Here is a 19252-nt window from a genome sequence, read left to right as displayed (position 1 = left end):
ATAACAGTAAGCCAAAATCCAACTTTGCACAAAACCCACTAAAAAACTTCTCTAAAAAACGAAAACAAAAGCTCAAAAACACCAAAGAAACCACCGAACCAAATATCCAACAATACCAGATTTTTAGATTCCCTCAACCACTAAATTTCTAAAAAAACAACTTCATAAGGAAAAGACTTATTTTTATAAGTGATCTTTTTATCTCCCACCATCTTCTCCATTGTTAATATCTTACCATCAACAACGCCAAGCGCCTCCACCACGCTAGACCTTGCACACAAAATATGAAATACATCTCCGGGTTTTTGACCTCGCTTCTTTTTCTTTGGATGACCACGAACTTGACCATTAGAAACGGATGGTTCTGAAACAAGAATTTTCCAAGAATCCTTTTCCAAAAGTGCTTCATCAGAGCATTCTTCGCTCCCCAAAGAGAGATGGTCCATGAGGCATAATACAGGGGATACCAAGACTAACAATTAGTTTGTTAATTGGTTAGGTTAGTTTTAGAGTTAGTTAGTTTGTTATAGTTTGTTACTAGTCAGTTACTAGTTAGTTACACTAGTTAGCTACATAGAGTTAGATTAGTATTTAATCTTCAATCAGAAACTGATGTAACTACCCAATTCATTTTTCACTTTACTCAATACAATTTCATCATTCTCTCAATTCTCGTTAAGGCACTAAATGGTTTCCTCCACACCGAACGGAATGAAAGAAGAAGAAAAATATGCATCGCGTTTCATACCTTAGACATGTACTCAGAATCAATAAAATAACAGGAATACCTCGTAGAAGAAAATGCCTCACCATACCCCCAAATGTTGTCTCTCTCTGCTTACTCAGCATTCATTACTTAAATTTGTTTCAACATAATCACCTCTTCCGATCCGAGTTTAAAGAATCTTCATTCACATAAACTGATGGATGCCTACCATTCATACACTCTCTCTTTGCATCACCAAACTCCTGTGCACTTAAAACCGTTTTTGTAGTATACCTTACCGAGAGTGTTAGTGAGAGCTAAGCCAACAACCCTAGCTCTCACAATGATGAAGTTAATGTCAACATTGTTCGTTATTTAATATTCATGAGGTTGTTGGATGTAGGGGATGAACAACACAAACAAAAAAGTGTAGCGAAGGATTGTAAGATGAGTTATGAATTAGATTCGTTGTCCTCGATCAATAGTTTTATCCGAATGATTGTTCTTGGGACTTCCTAGGATTAAAAAGTTACTTATGGTAAAAACTATGCTAATAAGAACTGGCAAGATCTAATATAATTTATATACTTGGATGAATAAGCAGTTGGGAAGAAAAGCGCAAAGATGATTGATAGTGTTTTAAGAGAGAGGCGAGGGGAGATTTTTATAAAGACTTTTTTCACTAATATCTAGGAAGGCCACCATTTAATATAGATGGTGAGATATATTTCAAGGTTGAACAATGAACATTTATATTGTCCAAAAAAAAAACAATGAACATTTATTGTGAATAGTAAGCATGTACGAATTGTTAACCTATGACACATCTAAAATTTGAGTATTGGACTTTTAAAATAGTCTAAAATTTCCAATAAATGGAGACTCGTTATATGTAGAGGAATAAAAAACCATATTTAATTAAGCTAAGCTTTATTATCATCTTAATAAAATTGTAATTCTCGCACAGAACAAACTAGATACTTACATGGCGTTAGGAAGGTCCATAATCATTGGTTTTTGTCTTTGTCGAAGAATCCTATTTCGGTTTCGGATATGAAACTAGACTAGTAACTAGTAAGCCATGTCTAGGTGTTCACCATCAAGATTCTAGACCTCCTGGCCCATAAGTTGTACAAAATTCCAATCTCCTTCAATGTTTGACATTGACACTTGCTTGGTTTCAGTAAGATTTTTATCCTCCAAGAAAATTCAAGATGCTACCAAATCAGATTCAAAGCAAAACAATGACATTTTGCATGACGCTTTTCAGTCAATTCTTCGCCCCGCACATTCGCAAAACATGCCTAGCTACCACGCTGTCTGTGTTAGTGTTCCATTCTCATTCACTCAATACTCCAATCTATACTAGATACAAAGCACAAGTGCTTAAGGAGGACAAAAATCCGAGGTGTCATCTTCTAAGAGCATGTCCACGTGTCAAACTTAAGCAATTCCTTCTCCACACCCTTTTCTCACTTTCGTTCCCCGTTTTCTTCTGCATACCCTATTCAACGTTAAGCTTATCTGTAAAGTTTAAGAGCACGATTTCGACCATTTTCCCTTGGAAGGATCACAGAACTGATAATTTGTCAGAAGCTCAGACAAGATTATCCCAATCATCTGCAAAAAGCACACGCGTTTTCAGGAACTATCTTTGGCAGTCCTTATTAGTCCACGTTTGTGTCAATTCTGGGTCCGTCTGGTTCAGCTGGATGTGTGCTAATTTCAAGCTTTTTAGTTTTTACAAATGCATTGAATCTCTTTTATCTCTCTCCATTCTCCATATGTGGTTTCAAAGTCTACCCTCTTCTCTGTTCTCCCCTCAATTTCGGCATTCACCTCACCTTCCTTCTCCGCTAACGGTGGCGCCCGATCATCAACGGTGCTTCCGAAAAATCCATCGGCAAGATTAACATTGATGAACTACGAGCAGGGTTATTGAAACTAGGCCATCAAGTTCCTGATGTAAGATCAAGTTTTGATCTAGTAGTACAACTTTATGTTTTGATGATTACAAGTTAATCTTTTGATATGAACAATTATGGTACTCTAACGTGTTTTCTGAGTGTGCTCTTAACAGGTTCTGACCTTGTCATAAATTCACACAAATCAGATGCACTGTGCTTAAAGAGTGATCATAGCAACGCTTTCGCAATCTCTATGTTCAGTCTAAACAGTAGAAAAGCTTCAGAAGATCTGAAGTATATTAAGCTCTGATAAGGACTCAGCTCACTTGAAGCTCTGATGATCCAGGCGTTCTGACAACCCAGAACATCTGAAGACTCATAAGTTCTGATGGTGTAGAAGACTCTGAAAATCCAGAAGCTGAAGAGTGAAGACTCTGAAGTCCAGAAGCAACTGGCTCTGAAGACCATGTACTGATCCTCTGAAGTGAAGATCAGAAGGTACAGCGGTCAGAGGATCCAAGCTTCCTTCTGACTCTGATCAACCAGCTTCACAAGTTCCAACACGAAGCGCTCCTCTGATCAGAAGTCAAAACGAGGTTAAAGTTCTTGTCACTATCAAAGTACAAAAGCAAATGTACTATCTTGACGACCTAACCTACATTCTCAGCCACAGCAGAAGCTGGAATTTCCAGAACTGCCCTCCAACGGTAGCATTCTCATGCAACGTTCAAACCCTAATCCTTGGAGTATAAATAGAGGCTGAAGATTGAAAGAAGCGGCTAGAAGAACTTACACACGCGCAAACTATATTCAAACCTTCTAAGCTTTCTTTCATCTTGAATTTCATTGTGTTTACTATAAGCTTTTTAGAAGCATTTTCTGTGTAAACAAGAACTTCATATACAGTTGTAAAGTTTGCCTTTAGGAGATCAAGGTTGATCCTGCAAGGTGGCGTCCTACTTCTCTTAATCCTCTTCTTATCCCCCTCCTTCTGCTTCCGAACCCCTCTAATTGATGACGAGCCTAGGGGTTCCACGTTGAACGCCTAAAAGCTACTCTTGAAGATAGGCCTCCCAAGAGTCCCATTACTACCAATAAGTTCAATCTTAGAGAAACCTTCAAGCGTCTTGAAAAATCTACGGCCGGTACTATTTGACTGGTACTATTTGCTACAGTAAAAAGTTTTTACTGTTGCTACAGAAGATTACAATAATAGAGATTGAATTATTACAAATTCAAATGATTACTAGATCCGTTATCATAGTGCTTAATTATGTAAGAACAAAGCAGAGAAACAACTTATATCTAACTTAATTAACATGTTCCTACTTCCCCATCAGGCTCTGATACCAAGAGGGGTTCGGAAGCAGAAGGAGGGGGATAAGAAGAGGATTAAGAGAAGTAGGACGCCACCTTGCAGGGGCTTCTTGCAGAAAATTAAATAGCAGAAATTAAAAGACAGGAATTAAAACAGGAGGCTCAGCCTTCCATAAACAAAATAATAAACAGAATAATAAAACTTGAACAAAATATTACATAGATAGATTAAAACTGGAAAAACAGAAAGAAAACTTTTACAGAATTGAAAGATTGAAGAAAGTAAAACTGAAGGAGAACTTACAAGAGGTTCTCTCTCTAGTGTTTATCTCTCTAAACTCGCTATCCAAACTCTGATTAACAAAGCTCAGAAGACGCCTATTTAAAGGAAAAATTTGGATACTGTTTGAATAGTTCCGGTTGAATAGTCCCGGTAGCCGGTACTATTTGACTGGTACTATTTGCTACAGTAAAAAGTTTTTACTGTTGCTACAGAAGATTACAATAATAGAGATTGAATTATTACAAATTCAAATGATTACAAGACGACAAAACTTAGCAGAAGTCATCATCATCTGATTCTGAGGTTTGGACAAAATCCGACCCAAAAGAGGATTGCTCGGAACTTTTGTGCTGGGGGGCCTTTGAGGATGAGGCCTGCTCAATTGGCTCCTTTAATAATTGAAGAGCAGATTGAAGATTTTTCAGCAAGTCTTCTTCTGTTGAAGCTCCTGCAAGGGCCGCTGTGATGTGGGCCTTCTGATTTAGCAAGAGGCTGGTTTGCGGACTTGCATACTTGAGACATTTCTGATTGGTTTTGAACCATTGGCTCACATTTTCTTTGTAGGCTTTTGAAGCATCAAAGATCTTCCACCATTTGATGAGAGCCTGTTTGAAGAGGATTGGTTGGGTTTTGGTCTTAAGACCATAACGCCAAGAGAAAACCCATGAAAGGGAAAAGATTGTATAAAAGTTTAAACAATCAGGATAATTGTTTAATTCCTTGTTCCAATGTTTGAGAAAGTGATTGTATCCCTCAAGAACTTCAGAGGGAAAAATTTCAGTGGTTGGTCCAAATAAGCTCCACCATGACTGAAACCAATTTGGAAAAGAGTATTTGTTGGTCCATTTGAAATAAATGAGCCAAGAATGTTTGAAATTTTTGTTTTGAAGGCCAAGGATTAAATTATCCCAAGCCCTGATATAGTCCCAATAATTAAAACCTACTGGGTCAAAGATTTGGGAGAATTTTTTGTAACTGTTTGGATTTGGTCCAAAGTCAGTGGGACGAAGGACACGGAGAATTTGTAGTGTAGAATGGGTAATTAGGGAGTTATCATGTTTGTCCCTAAAATGTTTGATTTCTACACTGTTTGTGTCGACCAAAATGAACTCATAGAACCTTTGGGTTTTGTTTGGATGAATGAGATCAAGATGACCTGGGAAGAGTTTGGTACCAATTTTGTTGGCCAGGTTGACTCCTCCAGAATTGTCCCACCATTCTGGTTCGATGAGGGTTTGGAATCTCATAGTTGTTATTTTAGCCAAGTAACCTGAATTTGGGTTAGGCTGACTGGATTGGGCAACAACAATAGGTTTTTTCCCGTCATGAGTTGCTATGTTCTTGGTTCTATTAATGATAGTTTGGAGGGATTGGAGATCTTGGTCATCATCTTCATCAGCGATGCTGGCCCAAGATTTATTTGGAAGTTTGGTGAGGCCTTGAGGTATTTCATCTAAGCCTGATTGTTTGAGGGCTAGGAGTGTTTCGATGGGTAAAGCATAATCTTCTTTAGTTTGTTTTGGTTGAGAAGATTGGGTTTGAGCAGTGGGCTCAGATTTTTGGACAGTGGGTCCAGATTGATGGGCAGTGGGCCCAGATAAGATTAAGGAATCAGAGATTACAATACCTTTGTTTCGGCTTGAACTTTTGCCTCTTCCCCGTGATGAGGAAGAGCCTCCTCTGGAGGTCATCCTATGATCTGCCCTGTAAATACTCACGAGTAAGAAAGTCAGGGAGAGAATTTGTAGATCCTTTTATGTATTCTATATCAAAGTCAAAAACGCTTAAAATAGCTTGTCATCTGGCAAATATATGTTTTGAAGCTAAGTTTTTGACATCCTTTTGAAGAATTTCTTTGGAAGATTTGCAGTCCACACGGACCAAGAATTTTTTATTAATCAAATCAGATTGGAATTTTGAAATAGATAAAACGATTGCTAAAACTTCTTTTTTGACAGTAGAATAATTCTGCTGGGCAGGGTTCTAGTGTTTTGAAGTAAAAGCAATGATTTGTTCTTTGCCAAAAACCTTTTGTTTCAAAATGCCACCAAAGCCGATATCAGAGGCATCAGTTTCAATAATCTTGAAAGCTTGAGGATTTGGGAGATAAAGACAAGGGAGATTTTTGACACGGAGTTTGATTTGTTTGACCACATTGGTATGAATATCAGACCAAGGTGGAGGATCCTTCTTGAGTCTATCATGAAGGGGTTTGATTATGGTACTGAGTTGAGGACAGAAGTCCGCAACATAATTGAGACAACCCAAGAACCTTTGTAATTGGGTTTTGTCAATAATTTGATCAGGAAATTTGTCGGTGAACTCAATGGCTCTATTGATAGGGATGATAGTTCCTTGGTGAATGTTGTGGCCAAGGAATCTGATTTTGGTTTGGAATAAGCTGACCTTTGTCCTGGAAACAGCCAGACCATTCCTTTTGATAACAGAGATGAATGTGTTGAGATGTTTGAAGTGTTGATCTATAGTTTGGGAAAATATCAAAACATCATCAATGTAAACAATTGTGAATTTGGAATATGGATTGAAGATTTCGTTCATAATCCTTTGAAATTCCGAAGGGGCATTCTTTAGCCCGAAAGGCATAACGTTCCACTCATATTGTCCAAAAGGGACAGTAAAAGCGGTTTTATACCTATCCTTTTCTTGTAATTGGATTTGCCAGAATCCAGACTTCATGTCGAACTTCGAAAAAATCTTAGCATCATGCAGCCTGGCCAGGAGATCTTTCTTGTTGGGAATAGGATATCTAATCCAACAAAGAGCTTGATTGAGGGGTTTGTAATTGATGACGAGCCTAGGGGTTCCACGTTCTATTTCAGCCTGTTTATTGACATAAAAAGCTGCGCAGGACCAGGGACTCTTGCTTCTACGAATCAACTTTTTGTGTAGAAGATCATTGATTTCCTTTTGGCAAAAATGAAGAAGTTCTTCATTCATTTGGATGGGTCTAGCTTTGGTTGAGATCTGTTTATCTGAAAATTCTTTTTCATAAGGAAGTTCCACCATATGGCTCTTCCTTTCCCAAAAGGCGTTGGGTAGATCAAAACAGATGCTGGATTGAATATTTCCCAAAATACTCTCAATCCTTGATTTGACAGAAGGTTGTTGTAATTGAACTTCAATGTTCTTGTAAGACAGATTGACTATCAGACTCTCCATCTTCAACAATCCCTTCTTCAATATTATTCAAAGAAGTGGAGGTATTACGAGTAGAAGTCCGACGGATAAGATTTTCAGAATTTTTTGGAGGAGCAGGATTAGAAACTGCTTCTGGAATCGGAGTTTCCTGAGTCGGAGTTTCAGGAATCACTTGATTGAGGAGCTTCAGTTGCTCAACAACCTTTTGGAGAAGCTCATTGTCAGATTCAGTTCTAGCACGAAGAGATTGAGCCGAGTGCCTGGAACGGTTACTGATTTGGAAAGGTTTGAAGAGGGGTTTCTCCAGTTGACATCCTTTAGGGATATCAAGATCTGAGGAAGATGAAGGTTCAGTCTTGACCTTTCCTTTTCCCTTTTTAGAAGAATAATCATCATGCGATTGAGATTCTCCGAGAGTCTGAAGATACTTATTAGTATAATTGGCCTGTTCCATGAGGTCTTTGATGTCTTTGCTGGTGACCTCGCCTTCTTCTTCCCTGGTCTTGAAGGGAGAAGCTAAGACAGGTGTAGATTGGGCTCCTTTGTGGAGGAAAGGAGTTTTAGGAGGTAGGTTTGAAAGGGTTTCCTTACCATCCTTAAGCTGCCACTTAATCATGTCAACATGGTAAGGGTAAGGGATTTTCTTCTTAATGGTGTACGTCTGAAACCAGTCAAAGAAGAAGATGTTTTGTTGGGTGAGTTCAAGGAATCCATAGAATTTATCTTGGATTTTCTTTCTCCTTTTTCCTTGGTAGTTTGCAAAGAACCATTTTCTTTGCTCAGTCCACCGATCCGAGTAAAAGTCTGCTCGGATGCTTTCTTTGTCAATGACAAATTCAGTAGTGATTGCTCCAATGAAATCAGAAGTTTCTCCAGGGGTTTCTAGAGAAGAATACGTTGGAGATAAGGTGGATTGATGATCTTCATCACCCTTGTCATAGGTAGTCTTGACAGGAGTGGAATTGACATATCCTGCAAGATGGATGGTAGATCCATCATGAGAGAATGAAGGACGAGCACTTGACTCAAGTTGATTACTTCTAGACATAGAGAAGGACCTTCTGGACATGGCTGATTGGAAATCATTTGAGGATGTCCTAACAGATCTAGGGATAGAGAAAGAATTTCTTCTATCAAAGATAAGATCCACTTGGCCAGATTTGTGTTGGATGATTTCACGAAACTCAGGAGTTTCAACTGGTTGGGCTGGAGCAGCCTTTTCCAAAGACCATTTCTCCGGAAGGGTGATATCGCTCCATTGGATGGTTTTGGGAACAATAACGTTTGCCTTATCATAATCTGTAAGGAAAAGGGTGGTTTCTCCGGATTTCTCACAGTTTGTTCGCAAGAAATAGGATTTGATAGAGTTCATTACCTTGTATTGAACCCTGTAGATTAAAGAGATTGGGATAGAGTCATCTTTCATATCAAGGCCGTGAAGCTTGATATTTAGGAAGAGAACATCAAGGATGTTTTTATCATCCAGACTAACAGTTAGATCTGGGAAACAATTGAAAAGGATTGGTCCATTACTCAGGCTAGTTTCGACCGTGCCTAAAAGGGAGTCATGGAAACGATTATGTCTAATATCTCTAAGACAAAGAAGAACAGCAATATCAAGGGATTTCCTGGTCAAAGGTTTTAGACCTACTTGAACACTACCTATGTGAAGATAGTTGAAATTCTTGCTGATGTGTTCTTTGACGCTTTTTTCGGAAAGCAGATGGATTTCTTCATCATCAGATCTGAGCTTATACGTTTTCTCAACGGTTTTGATGATGAAATCTGATCTTTTGAAAAACGATCCGTTTGGTTTATAGATCTCGGTATGAGAAATTTTAGGGATTTCCCAGTTATCAAGATCTTGATTGATGTCTTCAAAATGAATTTCTTCTTTGAAGACGGATTTCATTTGATTGGATTGATGATGATGATGATCGATAGAAGAAGAAGAGGGTTGGGAAGATCTGAAAGAAAGCTTAGAAGAGAAAGAGCGAAGCATCATAAAAGACAGACCTTCCTTACCCGTAAGTATCATCGCCATCACCTGGTTCTATAGAAACAGATAAGTAAATTAGAAATATAAGTTATGTTCTGTATTGTTCTTAATAGTTGAGCAGTATAGATCTGGATCAGACTAAAGCCACCACAAAAGAAGAGCTAAACAAGGACATTAAAAATATTCTGAACTTAACATATCATATCTGTAGTATGGCCAATATAGACTTACTGCCACACAGGGACTTACTGCCTTCAACGCCTCCGCTGCAGATATGATCATAAGTCTGAATAGAAATAATCCTGAGAGATCTTCAAAAAGGTTTTCATTTTAGTTTAGCTGGGTTGTGTACTTACCAGTCTAGATCCGTTACCATAGTGCTTAATTATGTAAGAACAAAGCAGAGAAACAACTTATATCTAACTTAATTAACATGTTCCTACTTCCCCAGTAAAAGCGGTTTTATACCTATCCTTTTCTTGTAATTGGATTTGCCAGAATCCAGACTTCATGTCGAACTTCGAAAAAATCTTAGAATCATGCAGCCTGGCCAGGAGATCTTTCTTGTTGGGAATAGGATATCTAATCCAACAAAGAGCTTGATTGAGGGGTTTGTAATTGATGACGAGCCTAGGGGTTCCACGTTCTATTTCAGCCTGTTTATTGACATAAAAAGCTGCGCAGGACCAGGGACTCTTGCTTCTACGAATCAACTTTTTGTGTAGAAGATCATTGATTTCCTTTTGGCAAAAATGAAGAAGTTCTTCATTCATTTGGATGGGTCTAGCTTTGGTTGGGATCTGTTTATCTGAAAATTCTTTTTCATAAGGAAGTTCCACCATATGGCTCCAACCATTTTCTTTGCTCAGTCCACCGATCCGAGTAAAAGTCTGCTCGGATGCTTTCTTTGTCATTGACAAATTCAGTAGTGATTGCTCCAATGAAATCAGATCGGATCCTAAAGTAGACTAAGAGACTGAATCTTAGTGTGAGCTAAGTCAGTGTATTGTTAGTCACTTGTAGGTTTCAAGTGCAGTTGTAACATATACCTGATTAGTGGATTGCCTTCATTCTAAGAAGGAAGAAATCACCTTAACGGGTGGACTGGATTAGCTTGAGTGATTTATCAAGTGAACCAGGATAAAATCCTTGTGTGCTTTTCTATCTCTTATCTTAAGCACCATTGTGTCTCGAAAAGATTTGTTAAAATCTTAAGGAGGAAGTTTTATCTTGAAAACGTTATTCAAACCCCCCCTTCTACCGTTTTTCATACCTTCACCTGATGCATGTGAGACCCAAGTTTTTTTAAGCTTAGAATAAACCGAATAAAATTCCTATTCACGATTAGTTTCGATGTAACGTGAAGGAAAACCTGAACAAGTGTTTATTGAATAGAATAAATTTGTGAAGGAGAAAGTTCAGGAAAAGGGCTAAGGATTGTATCAAAGTCGATAAAAGTTATAGCACGATTAGTATTCGCTTAAACCTAGGGCAAGAACGCTAGTAAATAGCTAATTTGCACTTAAAGACACGATGGAAACTAATTTCAAAAATCTTCAGAGAAATATTAGAACTTCTCTTAATTCTTCCATAACAAGTGTTTCGATACGAAACCCTGGAATGTACGAAGGTCAAATTCCAATACTCGGAAGTTTGCCGAAACTAAATCTCTGATAGTTCAAGAAACCTAAAATCAACCGACGATGAAGACTTTTTCTATTCGGAGCTTTAAAAGAAGATTCCACCCGCTTACACCTATTCCTGTCGATGTTTTGAATCTTTCTTCAGAACGAAGTTTTCTCATCCGACATCAACTGCAAAAAGTAGTTTTTCGGGATAAATCGATTCACACCGATTTTGGATCGTTTGCCTTAATTCCAAGAAAACTGGTTTGAGTTCTGGAATTCTGTCACCAGAACCTATCTTAGAATTTACAGAGGATTACGCAGGAAAAATCGGAATCGCAAAATTTTCATTTTTCCGCATTTTCCATAACCTATAAATAGCTTGAAAATTTTCAAAACCCTTCACCATTGCAAACCCAAACCCGCGAGCTTGGAGGAGAAGGAGGGAGGAAGAGATTTTCGCCGTTTCTTGCCCGATCGCTGCACCGTTCGTTGCTACTCGAAGACATCGAGGTATAGATGCTATCTCTCACTTCTGATTGTCAATTCCGTCGTTTTTCTCTATGTCTTTCTGTGCTCAAAGTTTTGAGCTTTTTGTAAAACTGTCCAAATAACTCGATTTCTCTGTCTAAACTTATTCCCTACGTGCCCAAGAGCATGTTTAGCGGATTACATTTTGCCGAATGTCGCCGAAATGCCGCCGAATTCCAATTCTGCTTGAAAAACCCATTTTGAGTCAAAGTTTCATCCTTTAGGCTGAAAAGTCCCGACTTAGCTTAGCGCTAGTAGGATTAGTTGTCATAAATGTCGTTGGTGACGTCCCCATCCAATTTGTTTTTTGAAATTCCAATTTTGAAATTCTGAGCTAAAAATATTGACCAAAATACCCCTGCGACAGTTTTCGATCCGATAATTTTTCCGAGCTTTGATTCGCCTTAGTTACGACTAATGATAGCCTAGGAACCAAGTTTGATCGAAGAAAAATCGACGCACACAATTAGTGTGTGTGGCCGAGAGCACCTCCATAGGGGGAGGAAAATTTTGTTTTTCCAAAACTTGTCTTAACGCGTTAGATTATCGTACTTCGGAGTTTATAATGCTTCGCGTAACCCTAGTACTTATTGTTTGCTGAGTTTCTGACTCATTGTGATTGAATTCTGTGATTTTGCTCTAAGGTTCATTTGAGGAATTCTGTGGAACTGAAGAGGACCGAAATATTCTGAGCTAAAAATATTGACCAAATTACCCCTGTGACAGTTTTCGATCCGATAATTTTTCCGAGCTTTGATTCGCCCCAGTTACGACTAATGATAGCCTAGGAACCAAGTTTGATCGAAGAAAAATCGGCGCACACAATTAGTGTGTGTGGCCGAGAGCACCTCCATAGGGGGAGGAAATTTTTGTTTTTCGAAAACTTGTCTTAACGCGTTAGATTATCGTACTTCGGAGTTTATAATGCTTCGCGTAACCCTAGTACTTATTGTTTGCTGAGTTTCTGACTCATTGTGATTGAATTCTGTGATTTTGCTCTAAGGTTCGTTTGAGGAATTCTGTGGAGCTGAAGGTTGTGAAGGAAAGCTTGAGGAACACGCTGGAAGAGCTACAGGTGAGGGCTACTCACTGAATACTAGATAATGCTTTAGGTGTCGACGAATTCGACTTGATTTATTGTTTATGCACTTGATTGTGTTTGACTGAGAAAAATGTTTTCTGAGGCTACGGCTGACAATTGATAATCATTTATCGCTTGAATTGTTTTGAGATTGATTCACATGCTATGTGCTAAATGGTTAATCTAAGATGTGTTGATATTGATTCACATGCTATGTGCTAAATGGTTAATCTAGGATGTGTTGATATATGTGCCATGACTGTTGGATTGTGTTACTTTGATTATGAAATCACGCATATATCTGTTGTACGTCAGAGAGGATAACAGGCAGTTATGCCAAATTTATCATGAGATTTTGGGAAAGTTTGACGGGACGAACAGAGGTTCGGGCCCTTGTTATTGTTTTAATGGATCGAGACCTTCTCTGGGAATTACTTGGGATTATGGGATCATTTAAACTCATAAGGTTAGAGATAAAACTAAATGGAAACTATTTTACAAGGAAAATTCATAAGACACTAAACAACCTCTGAACCTTTAAATAATGATCACAATCTCAAATAAGAGCTTAGGACTTGAATATTAGTTTTGGAAAATGAGAAGTGTCGCCGAGTCCAAGTTTTGGGGAAAACTAATAAGTTTCCGAGTATGTTGATACTCTTTGCTCGATGAGCAGTTTTGTAGTTTGGCTATCTAAAGGATAAGCCGGGAAATTGATAAGTTTCTGAGTACGTTGATGCTCTTTTGCTCGATGAGCGGTTTTGTTGTTTGGTTATCTAAAAGATAAGCCGAGAAACGGATAGTTTCCAAGTACATTGGTACTCTTTGCTCGCTGAGCAGTTTTGACCATCGGATGGAGATGAGTCGGATGATTCGAGAAATCATCATGAGATACTTTTTATAATTAATTGTCTTTTGTCGCAGAATCGACATTTACCTTAGGGTATTCTTTTTAGAGACAATAAGTTAGCTAAAACACGTGACGACGTGACGAGTGAGGTCGGAGACGTTGTTTGGCTAATCACTTTGCATTCATGCACACATTTTGAGGTTAATACACGGTGGGATGCCGGACCTCGGTGGATTCCAAAAATGGTCATAAGACCCGGATTTCCACATAAGAACACTGCGGTGATTCTTAGTAGCAGACGGAAATGGCAGACCTGCGGGTTCACTGCTGATCTGACTACATTTTGTTTCGTATAAGAGACGCCCAAGCGGAAATGGTCCCACCGTGGCTGGTGTTAGGGCTGACTCGATGGTGCCCATCCTTCCGGATTGCATCTTGTTCCTCATCATTGCATTCATGCACCATTCATACTGATTTAGTTGCCGAGTGTGTTTGATACTTGTTAATCTTGTTTGAGATATGTTAATTGCCAGTAAACATTATTTATTTTCATTTGGTAAGATATACAATTTATAATGCTGTCATTCATATCTAAGCCTATATAGCTATTGCTTAAACTTTACCTATTGGATGTACTATTATGTAATTCTTTGAGTTGACCCTCGCGCGTGCTACCTGTGTTTGGGGGGCTATGTATGCCCTTATTGTCAGATGTCCATGGCGGACTGGTTCGAGATGGTCGTCCCTTCGGGGCGGGACTTGGTTTAAGATGCTGGATCAGGACACCCCGGGCTCATGGGTGGTCGACCCCGCCGGTCACCGAGCTATCTATTCGGGGCGAATAATGGAGGATGGCGTCGACAGGATGGGAAACCTGACGCACGGAGTTTTGAGACGCTACACCGTCAGCTTCAACCTACCACCGGGTGTGCACTGTGGGCCTGGAGTTGTAGTACCACCACCACCGTTGCCTTCGGACGACGAGGACCCCTCGGAGGAGGTGCCTGTGGGAGGGACTTCATCAGACTCTAGCTCACCCACTGTCGCGGCTGCTGTTGATTTGGGATCGGGTGCTGGACCTGCAGGACCAGCTGTGGAGACAGATGCAGTCATAGACCTAGTCGTCTTGGATTCAGATTCAGACGACGACCTTGGTGATGCATAGTTGGGAGTGCTGTGGTGTGCTCCTCTAGTCAGGATTAGGGTAGGAGTAGCGCCGTGGCTCTGGTCTTCAGTTTCTCATTTTGGGGCAGGGTAGGTCCCCGACCTTTAGCTTTTTGTGTGGTTCTCTTTACGGGAATCACAGGGAGTTGGTCGGACTAGGAGGTCTTCGGGCTGTTTTTGGGCTGACCTACTTTCGTTGGAGAACTGTATTCTGAATACTTGACCTTTTATTTTGGTTTGTACATATTTGCCGACAGGCACTACTTTCCCGTCACTGGAGGTTACTCGTGACGTGACATGCTACTTACAACGGGGGCTGTAATTATATCTGTACATTAGTTATGTTTATCTTTCGTCGATGAGTCTTTACTTCGACAAGTCTTTTATTTACTTAAAACAATATCTCGAAAAAAAATATTCACGTTTTTTCGCTTGGTTTTCTTTTTAGTTACTAAAGTGACACCACCGAAATCAGGGTGTTACAATGCAGATCTCCAGATTCGCTGGTGATGTAGACAGAGATGGGTACCTAAATTATGGAGAGTTTGTAGCCATTTCGAAAGATGGGAAATGATGAGCACCTGCAATTTTTTTGATGCGATCCAAAATGGGTATATTGAGTTGCGTGATGCTTTATCTCATGAAGTTGAGACAAACAGTGAAGAAGTCATCAATGCAATTATGAATGAATGATGTGGACTCAGATAACGATGGAAAGATAAGTTATGAGGAATTTGCAACAATGATGAAGACTAGCACAGATTGGAGAAAAACATCAAGACGGTACTCGAGAGAGAGGTCTACCAGTCTCAGCCTGACATTGATGAGGGACGGATCATTGCAAGTAAACAATGAAGGTAGATGACACTTTAGCTATGTCAAGTATTACTTCTGGAAAAGGAAAATATGATAAAGAAGTCTGATTTTTTATTTTTAACCTTCTCTTTATTGTGATTCTTTTCCCACTATGTTCCTTTGTGTGTTTCAGTTTAATCGTATAGATTCAGAAGATTTGTGCAATGTGATACTTGAAGAGATGTACTGGAGGACGGTGTGAATGTGATTATGGAGATTCAGAAGGTTTAGGTACTGTTCATAACAGAATTTACTTAGTGCATCGCAGGTCCATCTAACTGTGTACACACACGCTCACTTGTGTCATTTTGCAGGGTTACTTGGGCACGGCATTGTCTCCTTGATCAGTTCACTTTCTCCAGTACAACAAAGGATCCATTCTCTGAAATGGAAGGGTTCGTTTCCTTTCTCTTTCTTTCTTTGACTTTTTTCATTAAACGGCAAAGTAAAGCCATAGATCCAAATCCAAAACAAAATCTGACTCACTCTGCAAAACTCACTTTGAAGTGAGTGATGAACGAAAAGAGAGCTTTGTTGAGACTATACAATCCCCCTTTCGTCAATATTATTTATGGAGAAAAAGGTTAAGGTAGGCATTTTCACTGTTGTAACTTTTCTTACAATATGTTTTTGATGATAGTTCTATCCCTAAAATACCTAAGTCTAGGTTTACAAAGGTATATACTAGGAAGCAAAAGGGAAGTAAGCCTTAGAAGGTTACTTCTAATATAGCTGCTTAGCTGTTATGCTGATGTCAGCAATACAATTCTGTTAGACAGCTAGCAATTAGTATAGATAGGGATTTGGTCATTCAGTTGAGGCAGTTATCGAGTTGGTTAGGATTTGGGAGATTCTGGATCTCGAATTCCAGAGGCTAGGGTTTGTGTTGCATTCCAGTTTCCATTGTTGTAATCTCGAGTTCAACCTCAATTCTTGAGTGTTGATACTCTGTTTTCTCAATAATACCAGTAGTTGATTCTTGAGTTCATCATTGTTGGTATCAGAGCTCCATCCAGGAGCTGTGGTACCATTCTATGGTTGCTAGTAGAATGGAGTCTCGTGTTGATGCAATCGAGAGACTCATCGAGTTGATGAGTCGCGACAGAGAAGAGGATCGTCGAATTCGAGAGGAGGAGCGCCGGGAGCGCGCGATTGAGCGCGAGAGAACTGAGGAGCGGTTTCGCGCATTGGAGAAGATTGTGGAGAATCTTGCTGCGAAGAGTGACGGTGAGAAAGGGAGCGAAGAACGCACAGGGAAACTTCATCGCAGAACAGGGGAGGAGAAAACGATCGAAGGAACGGAGAGCGAAGGTGATGTTCAAGGAGATACAGTGAATGAGTTGCGTTCTGAGGTTTCTCACACTGAGCGATGGAGGAAATTGGAGATTCCAGTTTTCCAAGGAGATGAAGATGCCTATAGTTGGATTCAGAAATTGGAAAGGTACTTCAAGCTTAAGGGAGCTACTGAAGAAGAAAAGGTCCAAGCAATTATGGCTGCATTCGATGGAAAAGCACTTAGCTAGTATCAATGGTGGGAAACCAGCAACACTGCCACAACTTGGGACAAGTTCAAGGAAGCACTGCTAGCCAGGTTCCAACTTGCAGCAGCTTCAAGTCCTTTTGCAGCAATCTTGGCACTCAAGCAAGAAGGGGGTGTAGAGGAGTTTGTGGAGAAGTTTGAGAGGTTCGCAGGAATGCTGAGAGGAGTGGGTGAAGAAAACTTCATGGACATGTTTGTCAATGGCTTAAAGGAGGAGATTTCAGCAGAAATCAAGCTCTATGAACCCGACACACTAGCTGCTATGGTAAGGAAGGCTTTGATGGTGTAAAAGAAGAATATGGCAGTGAGAAAAGCTGGAACCAATGGTTCTGCCAGGTATAATAACTCTTACAAGTCGAATTTTAAACCTTCAACTTATCATAAAACTGTTACAGTTGAATCTGGTGTGAAGAGTGGAGGAAATTCAGTAACACAGGGATCAAATTCCTCTAGTGGAAGTGTTAATGACAAGACTGTTAATAAAACACCTAGAGGCAACCCATTTAGGAGGCTAACAAGTAAGGAGATGAGGGAAAAGATTAGGAAAGGAGAATGTTTCAGGTGTGAGGAGAAGTTTGGTCAGAATCATGTGTGCAAAAACAAGCAATTTAGAGTCATGTTGCTGGCTGAGGAAGAAGAGGGAGCTGATATGGAGGGATATGAGTTGTTGCTCGAAAATTCAGAAGAAGTGTTGGAGTACAAGCGTCTCTCATTGCTCAGTATACAGGGAATTTCCACAAGAAAGTCCCTCAAGGTGTGGGGAGGGTTGTTGGGAACCAGAATTATAGTTCTTGTAGATTGTGGGGCAACTCATAACTTCATTTCAGGAGCTATGGCTAGGAAATTGGGACTTGTTGTCACAACTACTTCCACATACACAGTAGAGGTTGGGGATGGGCATAAGGTGGAGGGAAAAGGAGTTTGCAAACAGGTAAGAATTCAGATACAAGGCATAGAAGTGGTTCAGGACTTCTATCTTTTTGATTTGAAAGGAGTAGATGTGGTTTTGGGGCTGGAATGGCTAGCTGGGTTGGGAGATATTAAGGCCAACTTTGAGAAGCTTACCCTGCAATTCAAGTTAGGAAACCATAAAGTGAAGCTAAGAGGGGAACCTGAGCTTTTGAAGAAAAAGGTATCCATGAACTCTTTTGTCAAAACAATACAGCAACAAGGGGAGGGATATATGTTACATTACCAGCTGCTAGAGAAAGAAGAAGCAGTTGCTGAGGAGACACCAACTGAATTAAAGACAGTTTTGCAGCAATTCCCTACTTTGTTTGCCTCTCCTACAGAGTTACCTCCTAATAGAAGGCATGATCATGCCATACACCTGGAAGAGGGGGCTCAAATTCCTAATATCAGGCCTTATAGATATCCCCATTATCAAAAGAATGAGATAGAAAAGCTTGTAGCAGAGATGTTGAATGCAGGCATAATAAGGCCTAGCATTAGTCCTTATTCCAGCCCGGTGATCTTGGTTAGGAAGAAAGATGGAAGCTGGAGATTTTGTGTGGATTACAGGGCATTAAATAAGGTGACAGTGCCTAATAAATTTCCTATTCCTGTGATAGATGAGCTGTTGGATGAGATTGGCCCAACTAGGGTGTTTTCCAAGATAGACCTGAAATCTGGTTACCACCAAATCATGATGAAGGCTGAGGATGTGGAGAAGACAGCATTTAGGACTCATGAAGGGCATTATGAATTCATAGTAATGCCTTTTGGACTTACTAATGCTCCTTCCACTTTCCAAGCACTAATGAATGAGGTTCTGAGGCCAGTCTTAAGGAAGTATGCATTGGTCTTCTTTGATGACTATTGGTTTACAGCCTCACTATGGAAGAACATGTTTTTCACCTCACTCAAGTATTACAATTGATGGAGCAGCAAGATCTAAAGATCAATGGAAAGAAAAGTGTGTTTGGCAGGCAACAAATTGAGTATTTGGGCCATATACTCTCTGCTGGAACAGTAGCTGCTGGCCCAAAGAAACTTGAGGCAATGTGGATGTGGCCAGTGCCTAAGGATTTGAAGAGTTTAAGAGGCTTCCTAGGACTCACTGGATATTACAGGAGATTTGTAAGGGATTATGGCAAAATTGCCAGACCATTGACTCAGTTACTCAAGAAAGACAGTTTCTTATGGGGAGCAGAACCACAAAAGGCTTTTGAAGCCTTGAAGCAAGCTCTCACTGAATTACCTTCCCTTGCTGTTCCAGATTTTTCCAAGGTATTT

The 19252-nt window shown here is 39.8% G+C and overlaps 1 protein-coding gene and 1 pseudogene across 1 annotated transcript; both read left to right on the top strand.

Annotated features, from left to right (window-relative positions):
* The first annotated feature begins 1859 nt into the window (after nucleotides 1-1859).
* On the top strand, nucleotides 1860-15487 carry LOC130744498 (calcium-dependent protein kinase 32-like; annotated as a pseudogene).
* Nucleotides 15488-15608: 121 nt separating this feature from the next.
* Nucleotides 15609-17310, top strand: LOC130745245 (uncharacterized). Its single transcript, XM_057597417.1, has 2 exons — nucleotides 15609-15708; nucleotides 15792-17310. Exon 2 carries the CDS (start codon nucleotides 16512-16514, stop codon nucleotides 16998-17000), a length of 489 nt encoding a protein of 162 aa, XP_057453400.1. The 5' UTR covers nucleotides 15609-15708; nucleotides 15792-16511; the 3' UTR covers nucleotides 17001-17310.
* The last annotated feature ends 1942 nt before the right edge of the window (nucleotides 17311-19252 follow it).

The sequence above is a fragment of the Lotus japonicus genome, chromosome 3 (assembly GCF_012489685.1).
Source record: "Lotus japonicus ecotype B-129 chromosome 3, LjGifu_v1.2".
NCBI classification, from domain to species: Eukaryota; Viridiplantae; Streptophyta; class Magnoliopsida; order Fabales; family Fabaceae; genus Lotus; species Lotus japonicus.
This window is presented reverse-complemented; position numbering and strand designations above follow the sequence as displayed.

Excerpts from the sequence above, each read along its gene's own strand:
- LOC130745245 (XM_057597417.1), top strand. The coding sequence starts at position 16,512 with ATGGTTGCTAGTAGAATGGAGTCTCGTGTTGATGCAATCGAGAGACTC.